At 34.3% G+C, this 24,219-nt stretch overlaps 1 protein-coding gene across 1 annotated transcript in view; it reads right to left on the bottom strand.

Moving 5' to 3' along the window:
* EYS (EGF-like photoreceptor maintenance factor) overlaps positions 1 to 24,219 on the bottom strand; it is a gene marked incomplete at its 3' end in the record, with an annotated part of 294,002 nt that overhangs the window by 32,305 nt on the left and 237,478 nt on the right. The window contains 2 exon segments of the mRNA XM_014591537.2: positions 616 to 775; positions 20,525 to 20,639. Coding sequence (XP_014447023.2) covers positions 616 to 775; positions 20,525 to 20,639 — 275 coding nt within the window.

The following is a 24,219-nucleotide window of genomic DNA, read 5'->3' as shown; positions in this document are numbered from 1 at the left end:
CACTGTAATCCCTTCTCCTCCATTCTCTTCTTGGCATTTTGGGCATGGATGCACATGCACCCAGTGTGATTTTAAAGCCACTGGGCCTGGGACTTGAACCTTGGTCAGCCATGTGAGAGTCCAGCTCCTTAACCACCATGCCATCTGCTGCTCCCATGAAAACTTAAACAGGTACTTTGGTTATAGGCTTCCATTTTAGGCTATTTGTTCATATAGGCACTTTTCTTTCTCTTCCTTTCTTTCTTTTCTTCCTCTTTTTTTCCTTTTGACTTCTTTTTTCTTTCTCTTCTTTTTCCTTTTTCAAATTCAATAACACATTAATTTCTGAGGACATTTGTCTAGTAACATTCTTCCTTAAAAATAGATCCATAAGATGAGAGAATGCTCTAATTTCCTTCACCCTGGTATACCTTGCACCAAGAACCATTCCTAGGATGTAGTTGATGTTAAGCAAACAGTTAAAATAAGAAGTAAAGATAAGAGTACTAGTATTCTTTTAATTTGTCTTATGTTTTGAGATATAAAATATTGTGTGTCATTAGAAAATGAATACATAACCTATACATTTCAAAGTAAAATTTAAAGATTTAAAAAAAAATAAAAGAAATTTATTACCTGTAAATTGCAGTTGCCACACATATCCAACTTGAGAAGCACTTTCAGCTGGATAAAAGTCTCGACAGGTGGTTCCACAGTAGCAAGGTTGCTGATGAATTAAGTAAACTTTCTTCACAAACCAACTTGAGTTTTTTGGGCATTCTGGAGTGCATACATTCTGGAAAAAGAAAGTGATGAAAAGTGAAAACTATGTTATTAAAAAAATGTTTCAATTATTATCAACTAGTTTTTTAAATCACGGATTAAAGAAAAGCTATGGACCATGGTTTTTATACATCTCTTTGCTTATTTTTTCTATTTATCTTCTTTTTCTAAACCATTTTTTGTCTTGTTCATGTTCAAAATGCCTACGTGGTATTCTTTGGCCTTGACTCACTCTGCAATATACAACTATCCGTTATCTTCTTTTTACCGAGCTATAATGTGCTTTTCCCCCATCAATTAAGAATAACTCTTATATATATTAAATAGTGCACCATTTAAAACACTAGTAACCTAGCAAGATTAATGCAATAAAGTGCTGTGATACTACTCACATTTTTTTTATCATTTATAAATATTCATGATAACTGGATCATATTTTCTGTAAGATCATTTGTCTATGATAACCTCCAAAATCTTCAAAAATAGAAATGATATTTTGTTATTTTTACAATTAAATTAATCAAATGTAAACCTTTTTAAGTCATACTTAGGCTATCATTAAATTGTAGTGCATGCTCTTGAGGTATTAGGAAGAAAGAAACGAGTGAGAAATGTAAGCCCTAGAGACAGACTAGGACTATGTTTTCTGTTATAGGATATTTTACAGTTATTTCTACTTCTCATAGTCTACAATGAACAAATCCCTTCTGGATTTGGCAGCAGAAAGCACAGCTAAGTCACGAGGCACAAGAAATTATTAACATCTGACACTCCCTTTATAGTTAATATACTAAATAATCTCTGTTCTCAATTGTATTACATGTTTATGGTCTACTTGGATTTGCAATCACAGATTTTCTGATTGCTTAACAAAGCATGAATCTTAACGTATAAACCTCTATATTAATTAATAAATGACTATGCATCTAACTGGAATCAATACTGAAGATGAGAAAGAATCTAAAAAGTCATTGTTATTTAATTATTTTAGAAGACTACAAGAGAATACAATCCAATGATATATTTCTCAGTCTTAAGATCACCAAAAGCTTTAGTTCATCACTTATATGCTAAGACATCAAATTTCAAACACTACAAATGGCCTTAGCCAATTCTTACTATCAGTGAACACTGTCTCTACTGGATTTGTAATCTTCATTGTAATAGAAAGTATGAAGGCCTAACAAATTCTAAATTTATAACTACAAAATAAATCTTACAAAGCAGTATATTATTTATATTAAGAGAATCCTGTAGTCATCTCTTCTCTTAAAATTAACAAAAAACCTAAGTCTAAACTAAGTTATTTTTAAAATATTTTATTTCATGTGTGTTTTTTCTTTTTCTTTTTCTTTTTTTTTTTTTTGTGAGACAAAGAGAGATTTTCTTGCTCTATGGCATGTGTGTTCACTGGAGAGACAGAGAGAGACAAAGAGAGAGAAAGTGAGAAATCACACCCCAGAGAGGATGACCACACAGCAATTCTTTCTCCTCCATTCTCCTTTTGGGATTTTGGTCATGCATATATACTCACCCGGTATGAATTTCAAGCCACTGAGTCCCAGACTTGAACTGCAATCTACCATGTGAGAGTCCACCAACCTTAACTACTACACCAACTGTTGGCCTCTGTTGTTTTTAAAATTAAGGATAGCAGAGGAATCGGGAATGAAGATATGAAATTCATATTTCTGTCTGGAAAACTCAGGAGTCAGGGGCCATGTAAAAATAAGACTTCAAATCTTCTGTAATAATCTTGAGGATGATAGATGAGTAAGGAGTACTCCACCAACTGATAATGACATGCTGGGAACAAGGCAGGAAAAGCATGGATTCCTGCTCAGAGGGGTGCTATGGTGCTCTGGCTGCTAGTTTGAATGTTGCTGGAAGACCAAAGTAATCTTTGTCATTTATGAATATAAAACAAAGTCCAGTGGCCTGCAGGTGGTGTAGTGATTAAGGTTTTGGACTCCCACAGGGCTGGTCCTGGAAACTTGCTTTCTCTCTTTCTCTCAGTGCCTGTCTCTGGTAAACATATGTGCCCTATAGCAAACAAACTGAAGTCGGTTTTCAGCAGAATGATGGTCTTCTCCGGTGTTAGGATATGTCAAGTCCTACAATGGCCACAAGTAACATGGTTATTAATAATTTTACCAATTTTATTTACCCCCAAAGGAATTTTAAATATTTTACATGAAAATGCTCACTTAGCAAGGGATTGAAGTGTGGTCATCCCCCTGGGTAGGGGGGTGATTTCTCACTTTCCCTCTCACTGTGTCTGTCTGTCTGTCTCTGGTGAGCACATATGCTCTAAGGCAAAAACCTCTAAAAAATTGTATATTTCAACATTTATCTCTGAAATAGAAATATGACTCTATTTAAAATTGAATTTACTTGTTGTGGTAGTGTGACTTTAAGGTAATCAACTGAATTTAATTCTTAGTTTTTTTTTGTTTTTTTTTTTTGCATTTTAAGTTCTGTGTCCAGTGAAATCACTCATTCTTAGATAAACTAGAATGATCAATTGCTCTAAGTAGATTACATATTCAAAAAATTATTTCTGAAATGAAGGAGGGTGAGGAGCAGAGTTCTGTTTGGCATGTAATAGGAGGAAGAAATGATTTTCTGTCATAAGCTACTGAGATGTGTGCATACTATGTGTAGTAACTGCCCGTGTGTGACATATTGGAGAGGGAGATTTGGGTATTATAGCAGATCAGAATCCAGACCAAGACGCTTATCCAACAAGTTTCATCCATCTGGAAGTGAGACTAAATTCATTCACTGAAAATTATTTCAAATTTGAAATATTTATTAAAAACATTAAATTTACTCTTATCCTACAAACACATAGCACACATTTCTGCATAGAAATAAACATCACCTTAATTTCAGTAAATGATAGAAGTTTATAAATTGCTAATAAAATACACAAGAATAGAAGCATGTTAATTTATCCTCAACTTGGCTGCCCAGTGTACATATACAAATTTAGAAGATGAAGCAATTTAGCATTTGCCCTTTATTTTGGTACTGAGAAGGGTGCACGGGCGTGGGGATATACGCACACGCAGTTGGAAGTGAGTATGTATCTCATTGTTGACAGTGAACTAATTAACTGGCACATACTAGAAAACTAAACTTGAACTGACTTTGAACCTTAAGAAGCTCGTGAGAGGAATAATTTTGATAAACAAACAGTGAAATTAAGACAATGATGAGGTAGTTTCACAATGACAGTAGAAAGAAGCAAGAGAGTCAAGAAAATTGTCCATAAAAAGAAAAGCAATCTATGTCTTCTATCACATGTTAGTATACTTTACTTCAGAAAGAAGTAAATTTTGCAGTACCAAAGTTTTCTGATGTTTTTATTTGATTGACACAAAATACATATTCATAACAATTTTAAAACCTCAGCCAATTGATTTATCATATCATGTGCCAAATATATCCAGTGTGGCTTTCCCTCAAGCATTACCTTTTTATAAAGGAAAACTGATTTTGATTGATAGTATGATAAGGATTTTAAAACAACTCTAGATGTTTATTTCTTATTTTAACAGCTACCTTTCTTAGACAGGATAATGATTTCTTTTAGCAATTCTTTTTCTCATGATGTATTAAACATTGTAAATTGTAGCTTATATGCAGCATTGCAGTACCCCTAGTCCCTGGTGATTAGATTTATATTCAGTTTAAGCACTTACTGGTCTTTAGAAACTATACAAAATGGGCTTGTTTTCTTGTAATAATATATTAATAGCAGAAAAGCCTCTTGATCTCTGGATCTCTCTCCTTAGTGCATTTGTGTATCTGTCCAATTTATTATATACATAGATTTGCTATTGTTCAAATGGGTTCAAAACCATCTAATCAAGGTGAAAAAAAAGCAAAATATTCAAAGGACAAAAAAAATGGAAACTTATCTGTTGATGACAATGATCTGTATGATCATTTCTTTGATTGGACTAAGATATAAGGTATTCATACTGGTAAAATTCATTTTCAAGGGAACCAGCAGTTAGTATAATGGCTATGTCGCTGGACTTCCATGTAGTCGACCGCAGTTCGCATCCTGGACCCGGTGGCTTAGAACTTACGCCGGGCGCATGTGCGTGCATGCCCGAGATCCCGAGAGGAGAATGGAGGAGAAGGGATTGTGGCGTGACCATCCCCCTTGGGGGGTGATTTCTCGCTTTCTGTCTCTATGTCTCTGTCTGTCTGGCAAGCACACGTGCCAGAGTCAAGAAAATTGTCCATAAAAAGAAAAGCAATCTATGTCTTCTATCACATGTTAGTATACTTTACTTCAGAAAGAAGTAAATTTTGCAGTACCAAAGTTTTCTGATGTTTTTATTTGATTGACACAAAATACATATTCATAACAATTTTAAAACCTCAGCCAATTGATTTATCATATCATGTGCCAAATATATCCAGTGTGGCTTTCCCTCAAGCATTACCTTTTTATAAAGGAAAACTGATTTTGATTGATAGTATGATAAGGATTTTAAAACAACTCTAGATGTTTATTTCTTATTTTAACAGCTACCTTTCTTAGACAGGATAATGATTTCTTTTAGCAATTCTTTTTCTCATGATGTATTAAACATTGTAAATTGTAGCTTATATGCAGCATTGCAGTACCCCTAGTCCCTGGTGATTAGATTTATATTCAGTTTAAGCACTTACTGGTCTTTAGAAACTATACAAAATGGGCTTGTTTTCTTGTAATAATATATTAATAGCAGAAAAGCCTCTTGATCTCTGGATCTCTCTCCTTAGTGCATTTGTGTATCTGTCCAATTTATTATATACATAGATTTGCTATTGTTCAAATGGGTTCAAAACCATCTAATCAAGGTGAAAAAAAAGCAAAATATTCAAAGGACAAAAAAAATGGAAACTTATCTGTTGATGACAATGATCTGTATGATCATTTCTTTGATTGGACTAAGATATAAGGTATTCATACTGGTAAAATTCATTTTCAAGGGAACCAGCAGTTAGTATAATGGCTATGTCGCTGGACTTCCATGTAGTCGACCGCAGTTCGCATCCTGGACCCGGTGGCTTAGAACTTACGCCGGGCGCATGTGCGTGCATGCCCGAGATCCCGAGAGGAGAATGGAGGAGAAGGGATTGTGGCGTGACCATCCCCCTTGGGGGGTGATTTCTCGCTTTCTGTCTCTATGTCTCTGTCTGTCTGGCAAGCACACGTGCCCTATAGTAAAAACCTCTCAAAAAAAAGAAAATTCATTTTCAATATTATAAGAATATACAGTGATGGAATGTAAAAACTAAAATAACATAAATTATAACAGAATAAGAAATAAAAGCATTTCATTTGAATTATTTCATTATATTTTTATAGCTTGACTAGAATATTTTTATAACAAATTATATACTAAGAGGACATAATTATTATTTTAAGCTCATACAGTTAAATTATCATATGTCAAAGAGTTAAATCTATATACCTAGTTTTCAAATTCCATCATCTTTAATTTTATTTTTTATTTCTTTTGTACTGTCCAACAAAGATATTATCAGTTCAAGTACTGATTGATTCATAAATAAGAAAATTAAAAATTTGAACCACACAATTTTATAAATCTGATGTTTCATCATTTTTATAACACTGCTTCTCTAGTATTAACATTTCTTATTCACTAATCCTTGAATTAGAACTGATAAATTGTTAATATTTTATTTATCTATAAAATCTTACTCTATCCAGTTTAAAGAAATGTAATGACCCTTTCAAAAGCAGTGATAAATTAATGTCCAATTTTCATTCATACTTAGTCTCTCATAGAAACGTTAACATTGTAAAAATCAGTAGTAAATGTAATCATTTAAATGAACAACATTTACATAATTTTTCCTCTTGTTCTTTTGGAGGAAAATAGTACCTGTACCAAAAACAAAAAGGTAAAATAATACAAAACGAAGCACAAGAGTTGGTCTGTTTGGCCAGATAAAGACTATGAGAAACATGACTTTAAAGGAAACTCTCGGGCATTTGGAACATGATATAAGGTCATTATTGAGAACTGACGAGAGCTGGTTTGGAGGTTGTAGCAGGAGAGCACAGCTACCAAGACCGAGTGTGCAGCTTTGGGAGGGACACACATGGAACCATGAGCGGAGAAAGCGGACACCCTCCAAAGCAGCCAGATCAGCTGAATCAACCCTGGCAATCAATGGGGTGACAGATGTTGCAGCCAGATAGCCCTTACATCTATGAAAAATTTAGCAGTCACATACTAAAAACACTAGAAGAAAAAAATTGAAGAAATAGAGTAGAATAATAATAATCATAAAATAGTAAGTCTCTCTCAGGCTGAAAAACACTTCAGTTTGAACTCTTAAATCCCCCCTGCATGATATAAAGAACTTTTAAAGTGAGAGAGAAATTTAAGTAATTTCTTTTTTTTTCTTTTGAAAAGGTTTTTGCTATAGGGTGCGTGCGCTCACCAGACAGACAGAGAGAGACAGAGAGACCGAAAGCGAGAAATCACCCCCCAGGGGGGATGGCCATGCTGGAATCCCTTCTCCATTCTCCTCTCGGGATCTTGGGCACGTACGAACACACGCCCGGCCTGTTTTAAGCCACCGTGTTCAGTACGCGAACCACGGTTGACTACATGGAAGTCCAGCGACATAGCCATTACACTAACTGCTGGTCCAGAAATTTAAGTAATTTCTATGATCACTTCTACGTGATCTGAATTGCACAAGTTTTAATCATGAAAGAAATTAATTAAAAGTACAAAAAAACAGAAAACATCACAGAAATATATGTATTTTTGCCATTACTGACTTTTTTCATGAAAGAAAAAATAAAGTGCTAAAAATAGAGGGCTGTTTATTAAATTATGGTATACCCTATAAAATATTTTTAGATACAAGTATCATTTGTCATTTCTATGCTCATGTAAAACAATGGATAAAGATTTTAAAGTAGTATTGAAGGCCGTAGTAAAGATTTTTTTTTTTTTTGAGAGAGATTTTCACTGTAGGGCGCGTGCACTAGCCAGACAGACAGAGAGAGACATAGAGACAGAAAGCGAGAAATCACCCCCCAGGGGGAATGGTCACGCCGCAATCCCTTCTCCTCCATTCTCCTCTCGGGATCTTGGGCACGCACGCACACGCGCCCGGCGTGAGTTTTAAGCCACCGGGTCCGGGACACGAACCGCGGTCGACTACGTGGGAATCCAGCGACATAGCCATTACGCTAACTGCTGGTTCCCAAGATTTTAAAGTAGTATTGAAGGCCGTGGTAACCTCTTCTCCCACAGTCTAGGCTGGGCAGGGAACTTCCACGATCAGGTTAGCATGTAAAAGTTTTCGCTCTTTCTCAAATATACATGTGCTTTTATTATTCAGTAATAATAATAATGTAAAATATAAAATATATATTTTCTGGTAAGTAAATATGTACATTTATCAAAATGTCTGTACTTTTTTCTGAGTAGTATAAGCAGTATATTTTTCTCACATGTGTAACTTTAAGCAAATTATTAAAAAAATTTTTTTAAGGGTTAGCCAGTCTCATGTTGGTTGATGCAGTTGGATATCACAAGGAATCACTATGCCATTCTAGCACTGAAACTGGTGGCTTCTGTGCATGCATGCCCCAAATCCCAAGAAGATAATGGAGGAGAAAGGATTATAGCATGGCTATCCTCCCCGGGAAATGCTCTCTCTCTCTCTCTTCCAACAGCAAGCACATGTGCTCAATGGCAAAATAATAAAAAAACAAAAACATAAATGAAAAACCTCACATTCTTAATAAAACATAGTTCTAACTATGTACTTCTACATGTAGAGTTGTAACTAGAGTTCAGAAAATGAGAGGAAATTGTAAATTATTAAATGTCTAGACTTTAACACAAAAGCATCCTATTTAACTGATTTCCTAATTTCTTTAAAGTGATATTTTGAACTGATGTAGAAATCCTCATGTGGGGACTAGCAGATGGTGTGATAGCTACATTGCTGAACTCCCACGTAGTCAACCATGATTGGAGTCCTGGACCTAGCAGCTTAAAAACTCACTCCAGGAAGGGACCAGCAGATAGTTACGTCACTGAAATCCCATGTAGTGGTAGCAGTTCTGGTCCTGGACCTGATGGCTTAAATGTCAGGCCAGGCATGTGTATGTGTGCCTAAGATTCTGAGAGGAGAATGGAGGAGAAGGGATTATGGTGTGGCCATCCCCCAGGGGGGTGGGGTGGTGATTTCTTGCTTTCTGTCTCTCTGTCTCTCTAGGATGTGCACATGCCCTATAGCAAAAATATCTCCGAAAAAAAAAAAAAGAAAAAGAAAAGAAAAAACGTATACCAAGGTTCCAGCAGATGCTTTAGGGGTTATGTTGCTGGACTTCCATATTGCTAACCATGGTTCAAGTCCTGAACCTGGTGGCTTAAAACTCACACTTGTCATGTGTGCGTGCATGCCAGGAGGAGAATGGAGGGGAAGAGATTGCCCCATTGTCATCCACTCTAGGGGAGGGGGGTGATTTCTCACTGTCTGTCTCTCTGACTGTCTCTCTCTCTCCTATAAGCACATGCACTTGATAGATATAGTAAATATCTATCAAAAAATATATGCTAACCATGATTATGCAGGGTCACTTCTTTATTAGATATATATTTATTGTGACTTTGCTGTTGGAAGACTCATTAGTAAACACAGAAGTCACAACGAAGGTGCAAGAACAAAATGTTCTGGTTCTCCTAGAAACAACTTTGAGATGAAGACACATAAACACTCAAAAAAAATCACAATTTGTAAAGACAACAAATTCTAGGACATTATATCTAAGATGCCATAAAGCTAAATAATCTCATGCCTACAATGTATAGATATATTTTAATGTTTGGAAGTAATGTTATTAATATATACATACATGCATATGTATCCGCCAGTTCTTAAAGTATTGAGAGAGATTTCTTTCCCTTTCTCAAATATATACATTTTGTTGAAAAATCAGTATTTCCTATCATTATAGGTAAAATGTAATATTCTCTGATGCCATCCTATTCTATGACATTTTAATCCTTCCCAAAGACTTTCATTTTTAAAGCTTATAAATACAGCGTCTGTTATTAAAGGAGTATCATTGCTCTAAAGCAAATGAAGGAAATTAGAAAAGTCATGAAAAATCTTCAGAGTGTAGCCACTCTTGTTTTCCCAGTGAAAGAACTAGTTTTAAAGATCTGTAAAAACAGTCTGATTGTATTTACTCCTTAATCACCTTTCAGCTGAAATGCATTTTAAACATTTAAATTAAGTAAATGTACTAAACATCATTTTCATTTGTAGAAGTGTATGCTGCTGAAATCTCCTCCCCATTTAAATACCTTATAGTTTTTTAATATAATTTTTATATAATTAACTTTTCCTCAATGATTTTAGTTTCTACATGCAGAAAATGACTGAATATATTTGTGTATTTAATTTTCTATAAAGTTTTATTAATGTAGTTCTCTATTTTATTCCATTGCCATAATATTTTAATTATATGAACTATATAAATTGTGTTTTCCTCCTGGTAGTTCAAATACTCCTTTACTATGATTTTCAAAGTTTCATGATATATTAAGCATTTTGGGAGCCAGCTCCGTGGCCTGGTGAATATTGCAACTGGATCCCACACAGTCAACCACTCTGTTCTGAGTCCCACACCCAGCAGCTTGAGAAACATGCTGAACATACATATCTACTTGTGCCCAAAATTCCAAAAGAAGGGAGACACAGAAAAGAAAGAATTGAGGGATGACCAATCCCTAGGGGGGCTGCTTTTTCCTTTCCCTCTCTCACTGTCTCTCTCTGGCGAGTACACATGTACTTTAACAAAATCAAGCATGAAACAAAAAACCTCTGATACCACCACCACACAATTCCCTTCAGAAAATTGGGTTTTAAAATAATATCTTATACACCATATCCATTTAATTTTTGTCTTATAAATTTCTGTAATTGTGGAGCATTTCTTCTATAAATTGATTATTAGATTTTCATGTGATGCTCAGATTTTGATTCAAAATAAAATCAACTAAATATATTTACTTATTTTATTTCTAGTCATGGTGGACAGATGTATTGAGACAGTCTTCCAACTATAAATTATCTTTTAGAAATTTAGTAAAATTGGGACCAGCAGTTGGTGTAATTAGTAAAATCTATTATTTTCAAGTCTCATAAAAGTTTAGAACACTGATTAGAAAAGCTTCGTACATGAAAAATATTACATTTCAGTCTAAGAATTCTATTACTTATTAAGTAGAAAAAACAGTAGAGGTACTAGTGTTATACAAGAAATATAGAATGAATAAAATTTTAAAATCTGAATATATGGCATAACCATTTTTTTTAAGTAGCCCATTTCATTGCTGGATATGAGATTAAGACATTTTAACTCTTAGCCTTCATTAAAGAGATCAAGTTCTCCTATATTAAAATGACTAAAGTTGATCATGAACTACTCTTTTGAGTAATTCTAGATCATTTTATAATTCCTCCAGGTGTTTCTCATATCTACATGTTATATCAGATGTTTTAATGAGGGAATTTAGGAACTACGTGCTGTGCTTTTCTAGGTCAAAGTGGGTTATTTTAAAGTTTAGCTCTTTCGCCCTGGATGACACAGCCGAGTTCTCAATATCATTACTGAAGAAGTAGAATACATGTATTAGAAAAAAGTGCTTGACCAATTACAATCTTGTGGAGTGAGAAGAGAGGCAGCTAGGGTTTTAAAACTAAAATTTAATTTATTTCCTCTGATTTCTATATTCACCATTCAAATGGGAAGAGTAATTTTTTCTATGGATAAAAATTTAACAAGGTGATAGTGCATATTAAGCTTTTTTCATATAATTACATAATTAAACTTTGCACTTCATTTTAAAGAGTTCTGGTCATTTGCATTTTGTCAGAATGGATTTTTTTGTGAGGTGAGACAAATTGCACTAGAAGTCTTTCTCTGAATATGAATGGCAGCTGGAAAAATGAAAAGTTAAGGCTTCACATGATTACAAAGCTGGATAATTTTGATAATTGACGAAGAATCAATAAAGTGAATACCTTTCTCTGTCCTCATAACAGATGCAAGAATAACTGGGAAGCATCTCAGATTTGTTAATGGTAAATCTAATTCAAAATATAACAGCAAAACCTGGGCCTGCCAGTGGTGTGATGGTTCAGGAGCTGGATCACAAATGGCCGGTTGTGCAGTTCGAGCTACAGACCCAGCCAGACACCTATGTGTAGAGGCCCAAAATCTTGAGGGGAGGGAGAAATGAAGGAATTGCCTGGGGATCATCCTTCATGCGGATGCTTTCTCACTTTCCCTTTCTCTTTTTCTGTCTATCTCTATCAAGTGCACACGCCCTTTGACAAATGACAGGAAAAAAAAAAAAAAAAAAACCAACAACAACCTAAAAATTGTCACTCATACTCTTCCAGTACCCAAGATTTCAGTTCTGACCATCATTTGCATTCACTTTTCACTCCTGAAAATGATCTGATCCAAGAGTTAGGTCAGCAAGGTTTACGAAGAGCAGGGAAAGGAGATAGGAATATTGATCTTTGTATCTCTCTCTCTATCTCTCTCTTGATTTCTCACTCTCTTTATGTGTATGTGTGTCTTGCGTATTTCTCTGTGTACATCTGTATCTCAGTGTTCTGTCAATCTGAGGCACAAATCCTTCTTCAGTAATAGATGGACACTATAAGATTTGAGCAAGTAATCATTAAGTGATTTTATTTTTTTATTTTAAAAAATTGAAATATATCTATCCTAGTGAGTGACTATGGTAAAGCATGCAGTAGGACTATTGCCTGTCTTGTCTTTGTGTGCCAGAAGCACAGTTTCCACACTGTTATTTTAAATATTTTTTCCAGTGAGATATGCTCGTGACATGGCACCATTCAGAAGACAAAGAAATCTAAGCGATTATAAAAGAAGTATAGAGACATTTCTCATAAAGTCACCTAAGAATTTTACTAAAATTTATTGAGAAAAAAATTAGTTAATTCATAGGTCTCTGTAATAATACTTTTGACTATATCTGTAATTAAATAATACACTATTCTCATTTTGTAGTGTGGAGTCCCTCATTTTTAATCAATAGTCTTGTTGCTCATAGAGTGCAAGGTGAAAACATTACCTCCCAATTGTTACACATAATGACAGAACCGTGTACGTCTCAATTTATAAAGATTGGTGTTCATATAGGGAAGAATACCAATTAAAAAGGATCGCATCTGTAAGCTAGAACTAGTTTACTGCCTGTTATTCAGTCAATAACTGATTTGACCTGATTTTATTCTCAAATGTGTCCTGGTCTGGATAATAAATTTGTAAAATATGTATACATTCAAGGTACAGCATTATTCTTGTCTGAATAAGGAGAGCAAACTGTTAAAAGGCAAGATTTTGCTTTATGAGCATACCTGTGGCTTCCCTAAGCAGCGGACACTCAGATTCACCAAATAGGCCAATAATGTCAAAGTAAATAGACAAGTTCAACCAGCGAATGATGAGTCCATTTGTTCTGAGATACAGAACCATCCTGTTGTTTTTTGTTTTTCCTGACTTATACTCAATCCACTTGTGTGAATCAGTTCAGAATGCCTTAAAAACTCAACTAAAACTAAAGATGGGCACTAAGAATAAATCTAATTTGACTTCTCTTTATTTTTCATGTACAGCTTTTGAAGAGGGTCTATTGACAAACTTATATTAAATATGTATTTACTAGCTTCTCTGAACACCTACAGCTACAAAGTTTACTTCCCTAAATTTCTATTAATCCGTTTTCAATTGGGGATATATGTTGTTCTAGTACTGTTCAAAGTATAGGAAGACAAAGCCAAAAAGACCTAGGCAGTATTATGTGAGTCTGATCATGAAGAATTTTGTTTATATTTATAAACATGAAAATAATTACAAGGATCAGTCTCTGCCTTTTTCCCATAAAGTTTTCATTTCTTCTATGATTTACTCTAGTTTGATGAATAAGAAACTGAATACTCAATTGGGAAGCAACACTTGTTTTATCATGGTGGCCATTTATATTGTTAATATTGAGAAAGCAATTGACATTGTGAAAGTGCTTGATTAGATATTCCTCATCACAATTTCAATGAGAAAGTTCATCATCCTTATTCCACTTCAATTATAATAAAAATGAATTGAAAATAGAGAAATTTAACCCATAATGAAGAGCATGACTTAGAATTAATAAGGTTGTAACCTATAGGGTATTTTCCCCCTTAATATTTTCTAGCCTGTTATGTTTATTATCAATTTCTTAATCTTGGTGTCTCTATTGGATATGCTCTATTCATCCTATTCTTCACAGAACTTAAAGTATATTCAAAAGAAGACATTATTTCTTTTTGTAATAATTGCAATTTAATTCTATTAAGAGGAGTAAATCATTGTCAGTTTTTTGTGAGAGTTGGGGAGGAGGGAGAGAACGGCCAGGAGTGGAGAAGTACTGAGCCAGAGTGGGTGAAAGTGCCTTAGTCAAGGCCATTTCCATGAGGAGGTCCCATGGAGGCACCTTAGAGCTCCCTTATCTGAGTTCCTCTGCTCCTCATGAAAAGGCCTCTAATTAAAGTCACTGGACTAGGAATGAAATTATTATGAGCATGGCTGGGGAAAAGTTTAAGGGCTATGGCTGAATCCTTGACTGTTCTTTCTTCCAGAAAATTGTAGTGCGCCACCTGCCACTAAATCTGGTGTGATCAGATTCCCTCCATGAAACCTGCCAAGCAAAATATAAAATGACTAATATTTAGACCTGAAAAATCACACAGGATTTTGACTTGAGGCTAGTGCTTAGTTCTTTCTTTTTCCTCCTTCCTTCCTTCCTTTTCTGTTGTTCTTAATTCTATAGGATGTGCATGCTCATTGATCACACACTTACACACACACACGAAGAGAGAGAATGAGAAAGCACCCCCCAGGGAAGGTGGACACACCACAATTTCTTCTCCATTGTCCTCTCAAGATCATGGGGCACAAGCATCAGCATGTGTTTTCAAGCCACTGGGTTTGGGCCTTGAACTGTGAAGTTAGCAATGCAGGATCCAGTTACTTTAACCACCATGCCACTAGCTGGCCCTGGACTACTTATTTCTCTAGGTGCATCTGTCAATAGTTCCTTATATAGTTCTCAATTTATATTAGTATATATTTACAGAATCATGAATTAAGGCCATTAAAAAGTCCTCATAATCTTCCATTTTTATGTTTTTAAGTCTATTTTACACAAAATTAAATTAAGCCTTAAAGGTATTTGTTTAATATTTCCCTCATAAATCTTTGCCATCATTTTATTTCATGAAATGTTACAACTTATGTATCAGTTTATACTACACATTTGTATTCTGCTTACTGTTTATATAAATTAAGTTTAAAAATTATTAGAGGGACCAACAGTTGGTGTAATGACTATGTCGCTGAACTCTCATGTAGTCTACTGCGGTTCGAGTCCTGAACTCAGTGGCTTAAACTCACACTGGGCGTAAGTGCGTGCACGGAGGGGAGGGGTGGGGGCCGATGACGGTTCCTGGCGTCGGGAGGGGCGGATCGGTCGGGTCCACCACAGGGGAACTGGGCAGACACCCGAGGGGCCGGCTGTGGTGGTGACTGACTCTGGTGATGAGCCAGGCCCTTCCCGTGGATCCCATGCCCAAGATCCTGAGAAGAGAATGGAAGAGAAGAAATTGCAGCGTGGCCATCTCCCCTTGGTGGTGGTGGGGGGGGATTTCCCCCTTTCTGTCTCTGTCTCTCTCTGTCTTTCTGGCGAGCGCATGTGCCCTATAGCAAAAACCTATCCAAAATAAGAAAATAAATAAATAAAAATTATTAGTTATAGTTGTCTTTATTCCTATCCTTTGGTGTGCATATTTTTTTTTCTTTTTTTAAAGAGATTTTTTCCTTAGGGCATGTGTGCTAACTGAAGAGAGAAAGAGTCAGAGACAGTGAGAAGGAAAGTGAGACATCATCCCCCAGAGGAGACTGGCCACACAACAACAATAATTTCTCCTCCATTCTCCTGGGATCATGGGCACGCATACACACACCTGGCATGATTTTCAAGCCACTGGTCCGGGACTTGAACCACAGTTAGCCCTGTGGCTATGCCATCTGCTAGCCCCTGGGATAAGTTTTTAAACTTGATAAATTTCAGTAAACCAGGACCAGCGGATGGCGTAGTGTTATGCACTGGACTTCCACATAGTCCACTGTGGTTTTAGTCACAGACCCAATGGCTTAAAACTCACAACAGACATGTGTGTATACATGCCCAAGATCCTGAGAGGAGAACAGAGAAAAGGCATTGTGGTGTGGCCATGCACCCTGGGTGGGGGGGATGGGGGGGTAATTTTTTTTTTTTTTGCTTTCTCTCTGCCTCTCTGGTAACACATGTGCTCTGTAGCAAAAATCTCTCTAAAAAAATTAATAAATCAAATGCTTTTGTGCCCCACCTTGTAGAACGCAGCCTATTGCAGGAACATAAAGAATATCATCTTTTTCTTTTCTTGCTCATTTTCGTTCCCTAGGAGCTTAAAAATTGTAGCTTTTATTTGCATTATCACTAAGTAATTACTCTATAGTTTGAGGTAAAAATGTAGAGTTTTTTTCATTATGTCACTTGATAAGAAAGTAATCCTTTTCTCATTAAATTGCCTTGTTGTTTTTTTTTTGTTAGAAACCAATAGAATAATTCCCCATGTATCTATTTTGAACTATTTTATATCTTGGATTTCTTAGTGTCTCCTCAGGCCAATACTATACTACCTCAATACTCTAGTTCCAATGTAAATCCTACATCAGGGAAAATCCTCCAGTTTTGTTGTCCTTTTTGATTTCACTATTTGGGTTTCTTTGTAGTTTAATATACATTTTATAATCACCTCGTCAGTTTCTACAACATGATTAGAAATATGAGGAAGAAAAAAGATATAAAAATAAAAACCCTTATGACACATGAATGTGTTATAACTTCCTATTTATTTAGTGCTTATTTCATTTCTCTCTATAATCGTTTTAGCTTTCATCATAGATATCTTGTATTTTTTAAATTATTCTGAACTGTTTTATTTTTCTGAAGTATTTTTATACTATTAATATCATGCTTAATTTCTTTTTTTCAGATTTTTCATCTTAAATTGTATCCTCTAACTAGTTGTTTCTATATTATAAAATACCATGAGTTTTTATAAAGTTACTTTGTATCCTGGGACTTTATGAAATTGACTTGCTATTTCTACTAATATATTTTATAGATTTCTGATGAAAATTCATGAAGCAAGTATGTCAAAACCATATTACTGCTATATTTTCCTATCTTTATGTTGTATTTATTTTTCTTGCCTTATTGCACTGGCAAAATATTTTCAGTAAAACAATTAAGAGAAGTGGTAAGTGTGAAAATCTCCCAATTTTAGAGAGAAAAAATTATACTTTAACCAGTAAGTATTATATCTCCCTTAGATTTCTGAAGAAATTCTTTATCAGATTGAAGAATTTGCCTTTTATTTCTATTTACTAAGTATATATCATGAATGGGTAGTAATTTTCCAATTGCTTGTCTGTATTTAGGTAGATAATCATATATTTTGTCTCTTATAGTCTAGTAATACAGAGAAATACACTAACGGAACTAGAATTCTGAATAAATATCACATCCCTGAGGAAAAATGTCTCTTGGATTTGAGATAATATTTTTATATATTACAGAATTCAATTCATTATCATTTTTTTCAAGACTTGTGTGCATATTTAAAAAGAATATAGAATCACAAATCATTTTTAATATAATGGTTAGTTTTTAATATCAAGAGAAAGATAACCTCCATAATGAGATAAACTTTTCCCCCTCCTCTTATATTACCAGTTTGTGTATTAATTTTTTATATTATATCTTTTTTAAATATTTTATGAACTTTATCAGTATAGTATCTGATCTGGGAGTTTACTCAGGGACTAAGTTTTTATTTATAGTTTAAAAAATTTGATATGGGTCTATACTATTTATATATTTTTTTCCTTTTGGAAAGTCATGCTTTTAAATAAGTTTTCCCACTTCAATTGGGTTGTCAAAATTATCGATATTAAACTTTTTCAAATATTCTAATTACCATTCAATGTTTGAAGAATATATTTTTAAAAATTTATTTTATACACTTAATCACTGTACATCAACACATCTTATAAAATGAATTTTCCCAGCATGAACACACTACATATCAGTCTAGTAAAAGATATCTTACATGCTATCATAATGTCTAATCTTTATCCTTGAAATTGATAATTTTTGCATTTTCTCATTAATCTTGTGAATGACTTATGCATTTTGTAAATCTTATTGAATTAGTGAATACTGGCTTTGTTGATTTTCTCTATTTGGGGAATACTCACTGCTTCACTAATTTATGCATATAACTTAACATTTCCTACTCTGTAATTACATTAGGCTTATTTTGATCTTTCATTTCTAGCTTTTTTCTAGAGTAAAGATCAGAGCATTGCTTAAAATGAAACATTCCCTTGGGCCAAATGTGTCACGGCTGATGGTCAAGGCGGCTACTTCCCACATGGCTGACTGTATGAATTATTTGGGTACTATGCCGGGCAACTTAACAAACTTGTTGAGTACATGTGTGTACATTCCAAAAATTATTAAATGAGAGAAAAATGGAAGAGAAAGGATTATGGTGTTATCATTTGCCCTAGTGGGTGCTTTCTTATTTTCCCTTTCTATCTTCCTCTATTACTCTTCAACTAGATGTGCCCTCTGCAAAATGAAAAAAAAAAAAAGTATAGCATTCCAAAATTTTTATTTTATATAGATTGTTTATATATTTGAAGTAAAGAAACATATAAATAGCTATTATGTGAGGCAAGGTATATTTTATGCTATAAATATGTATGAATACAATTTGAAATTAAGAATTCTGGAGTCACAGAGTAGGCTTTATCTAGCTTCATCAATCTGTATTAATACAGTTGAACTTGAGAGCATGTTTAAAAACTGACTAGATATTTTTTCCCCATAAAATGGAATGGATTTATGAGAGTTTCAAATGAGGTAATGATTACAAGTGATGTGTGACTATCCCAAAAGCATACACAGCAAACAAATTTTATGTTTATAATCTATATATCCTTATATGACAATATTATTATATCTAAGCCTATGTTTGCAAAAGTATAAATGAAAATTTGCCCATGACTCAATTCACGAGTAAGCTTTTCATTATTTAAAAGCTATTTTATTGAAACATTTTAATAGTACAGAAAAATATTAAAAATAATAAAATGAACACCTTGTTTCTGTTATCCTTATTTCCAAAAATATCTTTTAAGGAATAAAGTGTTAGAGATTTAGTTGAAGTCTTCTCAGTACTCTCCCCCCAGTTTCATTCTTCCATCTATCTTCCTATGGGCAATCCTATTAAAACTGGTATGTCTAATTCTCATCTGTATGTTAACACCTTTGCTGTGTGTTTTTTTAAAGAATTATTTTTTTACTTAACTCCATTTATTTGTTTGTTTGTTTATTTATTTTAATTTTACCACAGAGGGACAGAGTGAGAGACAGAGAAAGAGTGAGTGAGAGAAAGCAAGAAAGCAAGCAGCCAAGTCCAGGTCTCAAACCATGGTTGGCCATGTGGGAATCCAGCACGACAACCATCACGCCACCTGCTGGTCACCCTTTCGTGTGTATTCATAAACTATAGAAAATTAGCCTATATTTGTGTTTTAAACTTTTAATTAATCATCATCACACTGTACATAAATCATTCTTGAATAATATTTTAAAATTCAATATCTTTGGCATTTATAAATATTAATAATATAGCTATTTTTCATTCCCATTAACCAATTGTTTGTTTTTTATTTCTTTATTTAATTAGCAAGAGAGAGAGAGTGAGAAAGAAAGAAACAAGCACTCCTGATATGGTCTTACACCATAGTCCTGCCCCCCAACCTTTTTAGCCAGCTGGAATCAGGGGCACTTGTGCACATGTCTGACATATACAGGTTGATCTGGGAACAAGATCTAGATCATCCATATGGCTTCCAGCATTCAAGAGCATTGCGCCACTTCTGTGCCACCACCATGGCTGGGACTTGAACACCCTTTATAATTCTACTGTGTTATTATACCATTATGAATTTACTCATTCTCCTATCGACAGATTTAGATTGCTTCAGACGTAGAGTGAAAAAGAACTTTTATGTCTCTCGTAGTTCATACCTGATCATTTTTTTAGTTATCTGTAAGTAGATATATCTGCAAGTAATCTTGATGGGTTGTAAGATATGCCTTATTGTGTGTAGTACACATACTCCATATTTGTAATGTCATTTGAAAAACTATCCAAAAAACTCATATTTTAAATATACTGACAAATAATAATTAGATTAACTTTATTTCCTGTGTAATTTAAGAGCTTAAGTAACTAGGACTTTATATATGCAAAAATATATCACTACGACCCAGTTAGCTATATACCTATTTTATAATTAGAACTCTTAAAAATGCCCTCTCAGCATAATTCCTACAAGTTAAAAGCCCCTTTTATTATACTTGACATGTCACATTTAAATACACATATAAGGATTTCTTGGCTTAAATGAATAACAGCATTTGAAATACAGACGGGCCAACTGTATTGTATTTTGGAAGTGCTGAATTACTTTGTCATGTATTAAATTACTTACTCTGAATCTTCCAATTATATTGAAACACCATCCTTCATTAAGACAGCTGATGCTGAGCAGTCTACAGCGGTCAATTACTTTCTCACAGTTTTCCCCAGTAAATCCTGGCATACAACTGTAAATACATTGGTGTAAATTAGGAAACTTGCAATTTAAATATTTTCAAAAAGTCTATTAAACATCTTCTAAAAACAGAGATGCTTTCTTTAAAGCATATGCATGTATTATTACAGGACATTTTAAATAATTAATATTTTTCTAGAAAATTATTTTCTTTTCTAAGAGGAACAGACTTATTTGGAGAGAGTTTGTGCAAACTACATTTTCTTTGTATTGTCTTCATACTATCTTTTCACAGTTTGAAAGTACAATCAACTTTGGCTTAAACTAATATGTAACAGTAAAACATAGGTTTTAGAAAACTATTGAAGTAATGAGACCATTACTGAAATGTGAAAAAAAAAATAAAAGATGACAAATGAAAAGTTTAATGCTTTGTAGAGTCATTAGATACTGCTGATGTGCTGGCAGGAGTTAACGATGGCACAAATTAATCCGAGACATATTGGAGAGTTACAGTGGCCAGTAATGGTATGGTTGTACTTCAACTAATTATGGGACTTTCGTTTGTTCGTTATCATTTCTGCAATTTTATTTTTTCTTCAGAAAGCAATCTTCAATCCAGTTTACTGCAGTTTATTAGCTTAAATCTGTAAGTTTCTGTTGTACTCATTCTTCTTACTTTGGGAGAAATATTCCTACAACCTTAAATTATATTCAGTAAACTTTCTATTATAAAGTGAATTAGGCACCAAATGAAAGAACAGGTTTCTCTAAAGTAAGCACCAAGATTTTGATATTTCTTGAGACTTAAATCTGTTACAAGATGCTTATTAATGAAGTGAATTCAACCATTTACTTATTATTTTAAAGTTCTCATAAAAAACGTAGGTAATTTTATATAAGATGGCAACAAAGTCTGTGTTGACACAGTTTAATTGAAATAGCATCAACAAAATGCCTTAGTAATTTTCCAGTTTTGCTGTTTGAGGTGCATGGCTTCACACTTTCACACTGCAGAACTGAAGCGGTCCCTCATTCATAGCAGGAGTAACCATTCATTTCTACAGCAACTATTATGTGCCAGTCACTAAGCTAATTGCTTTCTTACAATTTACTTATTTTCTCATTCAATCCTTCCATGTCTTTTATGATGTGTATCATAATCACGATGTTATAAATGAGACACGCAGTCAGAAAATTAAGTTAGTTTCTTTGGTCATATCATTGATTAAGCTTAGCTATTTGTAAAATTAAATCTGGCCAGATTTAAGATGTGCTGTACCCTGTTACTCCATAAATAAAGACTTGTTGAGATATATTTACCTCATAGCTCTCCAGTTACCTGGAGATACAGACATCACTCTTAATTATACCTTTTTGTTTGTTTGTTTGTTTTGTTTTGTTTTTGTTTTTAGAGGTTTTTACTATAGGGCACATGTGCTCACCAGAAAGACAGAGAGAGACAGAGAGACAGAAAGTGAGAAATCATGCCCCACAGGGAGGATGGCCACTCCGAAATCCATGCTCCTCCATTCTTCTCTCTGGATCTTGGGCACACACGCACATGTGCCCAGCATGAGTTTAAGCCACTGGGTTTGGAGCTTGAACCACGTTCGACTCATGGGAATCCCAGTGACAAAGTCATTATGCCAACTGCTAGTCCAAATTCTATCTTGTTTTTAAAAGTACTATTTTCATCCCTTCTTACTGAGAATGAAGAGCATGAGAATATCCCAAAAGTCCGGTGAGTTGTAGCTGTCATTTCTGTTTTCTTTCAGAGTTGGAGTAGACTAAATTGGCCAAGGATAACTAAGGATGTGTATGGTACTTGGGCTTCATTTATTTTGTAGTGTGGTTTCCAAAAAGCAGGATCAAGGATATAAACTACATGAAGAAAAATATATTCAGACATTAATGAAAATGTGGTCAGCAGTTTGGTACATGAATAATGGCCAGCCCCATCTCTGAGAAGTATGCCTAAACAAAGTGGTTTTCATTGATTCTGAACAATGGAGTCAAGGAATTTGTTTTCTCATTATATACCAGAAAAGAGGCAGAAAAAATTCCACAAAGAAAAAAGTTTCCTGTTGAGTTTCAAGCAATGACCCCTCCTCAGTTCCTCCACTACTACTGGTCTCTTAAAATCTAAGAGGATCTTTCAAATTTCATACCAAGGAAAAGATATCCTATTAACACAGATTGCTTTGAGGAAAAGAAAAACCATAAATAGTATTTTTTTTTTCTCATGGAAGAATGGAAAATAAAGAAGGCAAAAGTAAAGAAAATAAAAATAAAGAAAATAAAGAAGGCAAAAGTATATATATATATATACATATACATATATATACACATATATATACATATATATATACACATATATATATGTATATATACATATATAGAGAGAGTTTCAAATAGAAACAAGATTGGTCAAATAAGTTAAATAGAAGTGATTTCTTTCTATGAGATACATGGTAGATGACAAGGCAATTATATAATAGAGACATAGGGAAGTGGTTTAGTGATTAAAAATAATTAAAATGGAGCCAGATGAAATAAAAAAGGAATGTTCTGAAATAAAAGTGGGTTAAAAGAAGTTAATCAAATATAAACAATAACATAAGAATTGTCACCACACCACTGTTTTTAAAACATCAAAAAAGAAAAAAGGAATGAGTCCTAGGGTATTAATGAATAGGAGAGTAACTATAGCTATTAACAGTACAGTGTATATTTTTAAATAGTAAGAAAGGATCATGGATGTTCATCATACAAAGTGATAATGATAACTGTTAGGAACGGCAGGGTTGTTTACTGTCCTGATTTGTCCATTCTTTAGTCATACTACTGATCAAAAAGGATCGTGTTCATGATTTTGATTCTCATTGTATATTTAATAAGTTATTTTATATAACCATTTTAATACAAGTATTATTTTATTATTATTATTATTTTGCCTACGTAAAGGTTAGATATTGTATAATATTATTAATCTTTTTTTTTGGAGAGGTTTTTGCTATATAGTGTGCGTGTGCTCACCAAACAGAGAGAGAGAGAGACAGAGAAACCGAAAGTGAAAAAACCCTCCGGGGGGATGGCCACGCTGCAATCCCTTCTTCTCCATTCTCCTCTTGGGATCTTGGGCGGGCACGCACGCACATGCGCCCGGCGTGAGTTTAAGCCACCGGGTCCGGGACTCGAACTGTGATCAACTGTGTGGGAGTCCAGTGACATAGCCATTATGCTAACTGCTGGTCCCTAATATTATTAATCTTGAAATGAGAAGAAATGTTCTCAGGAAACTGAGCAGTTCTTCAGGACTAGACGTCTAAGTACATGGGAAGTATTAAGAAATGAGACAAAAGCTTTTTACCAAGATGGTGCCTAAAGAGAAGAAGGAAACTCCTGCCCATCCCAAAGTTGAAGCTAAAGCAAAGTCTTTGAAGGCCAAGAGGGCAGGGCTAAAAGGTTTCCACAGCCACACACACAAAAAGAATACCCATAAATCAACCACTTTCTGGAGTCCCAAGACTCTGAGGCTGTAGAGGCAGTCCAAATATCTTCGAGAGAGTGCCCGCAGAAGAAACAAGCTTGACCACTATGCCATCATCAAAGACCCCTGACCACCGAGT

Source organism: Tupaia chinensis, unplaced genomic scaffold (assembly GCF_000334495.1).
Source record: "Tupaia chinensis unplaced genomic scaffold, TupChi_1.0 Scaffold000595_1, whole genome shotgun sequence".
NCBI classification, from domain to species: domain Eukaryota; kingdom Metazoa; phylum Chordata; class Mammalia; order Scandentia; family Tupaiidae; genus Tupaia; species Tupaia belangeri.
This window is presented reverse-complemented; position numbering and strand designations above follow the sequence as displayed.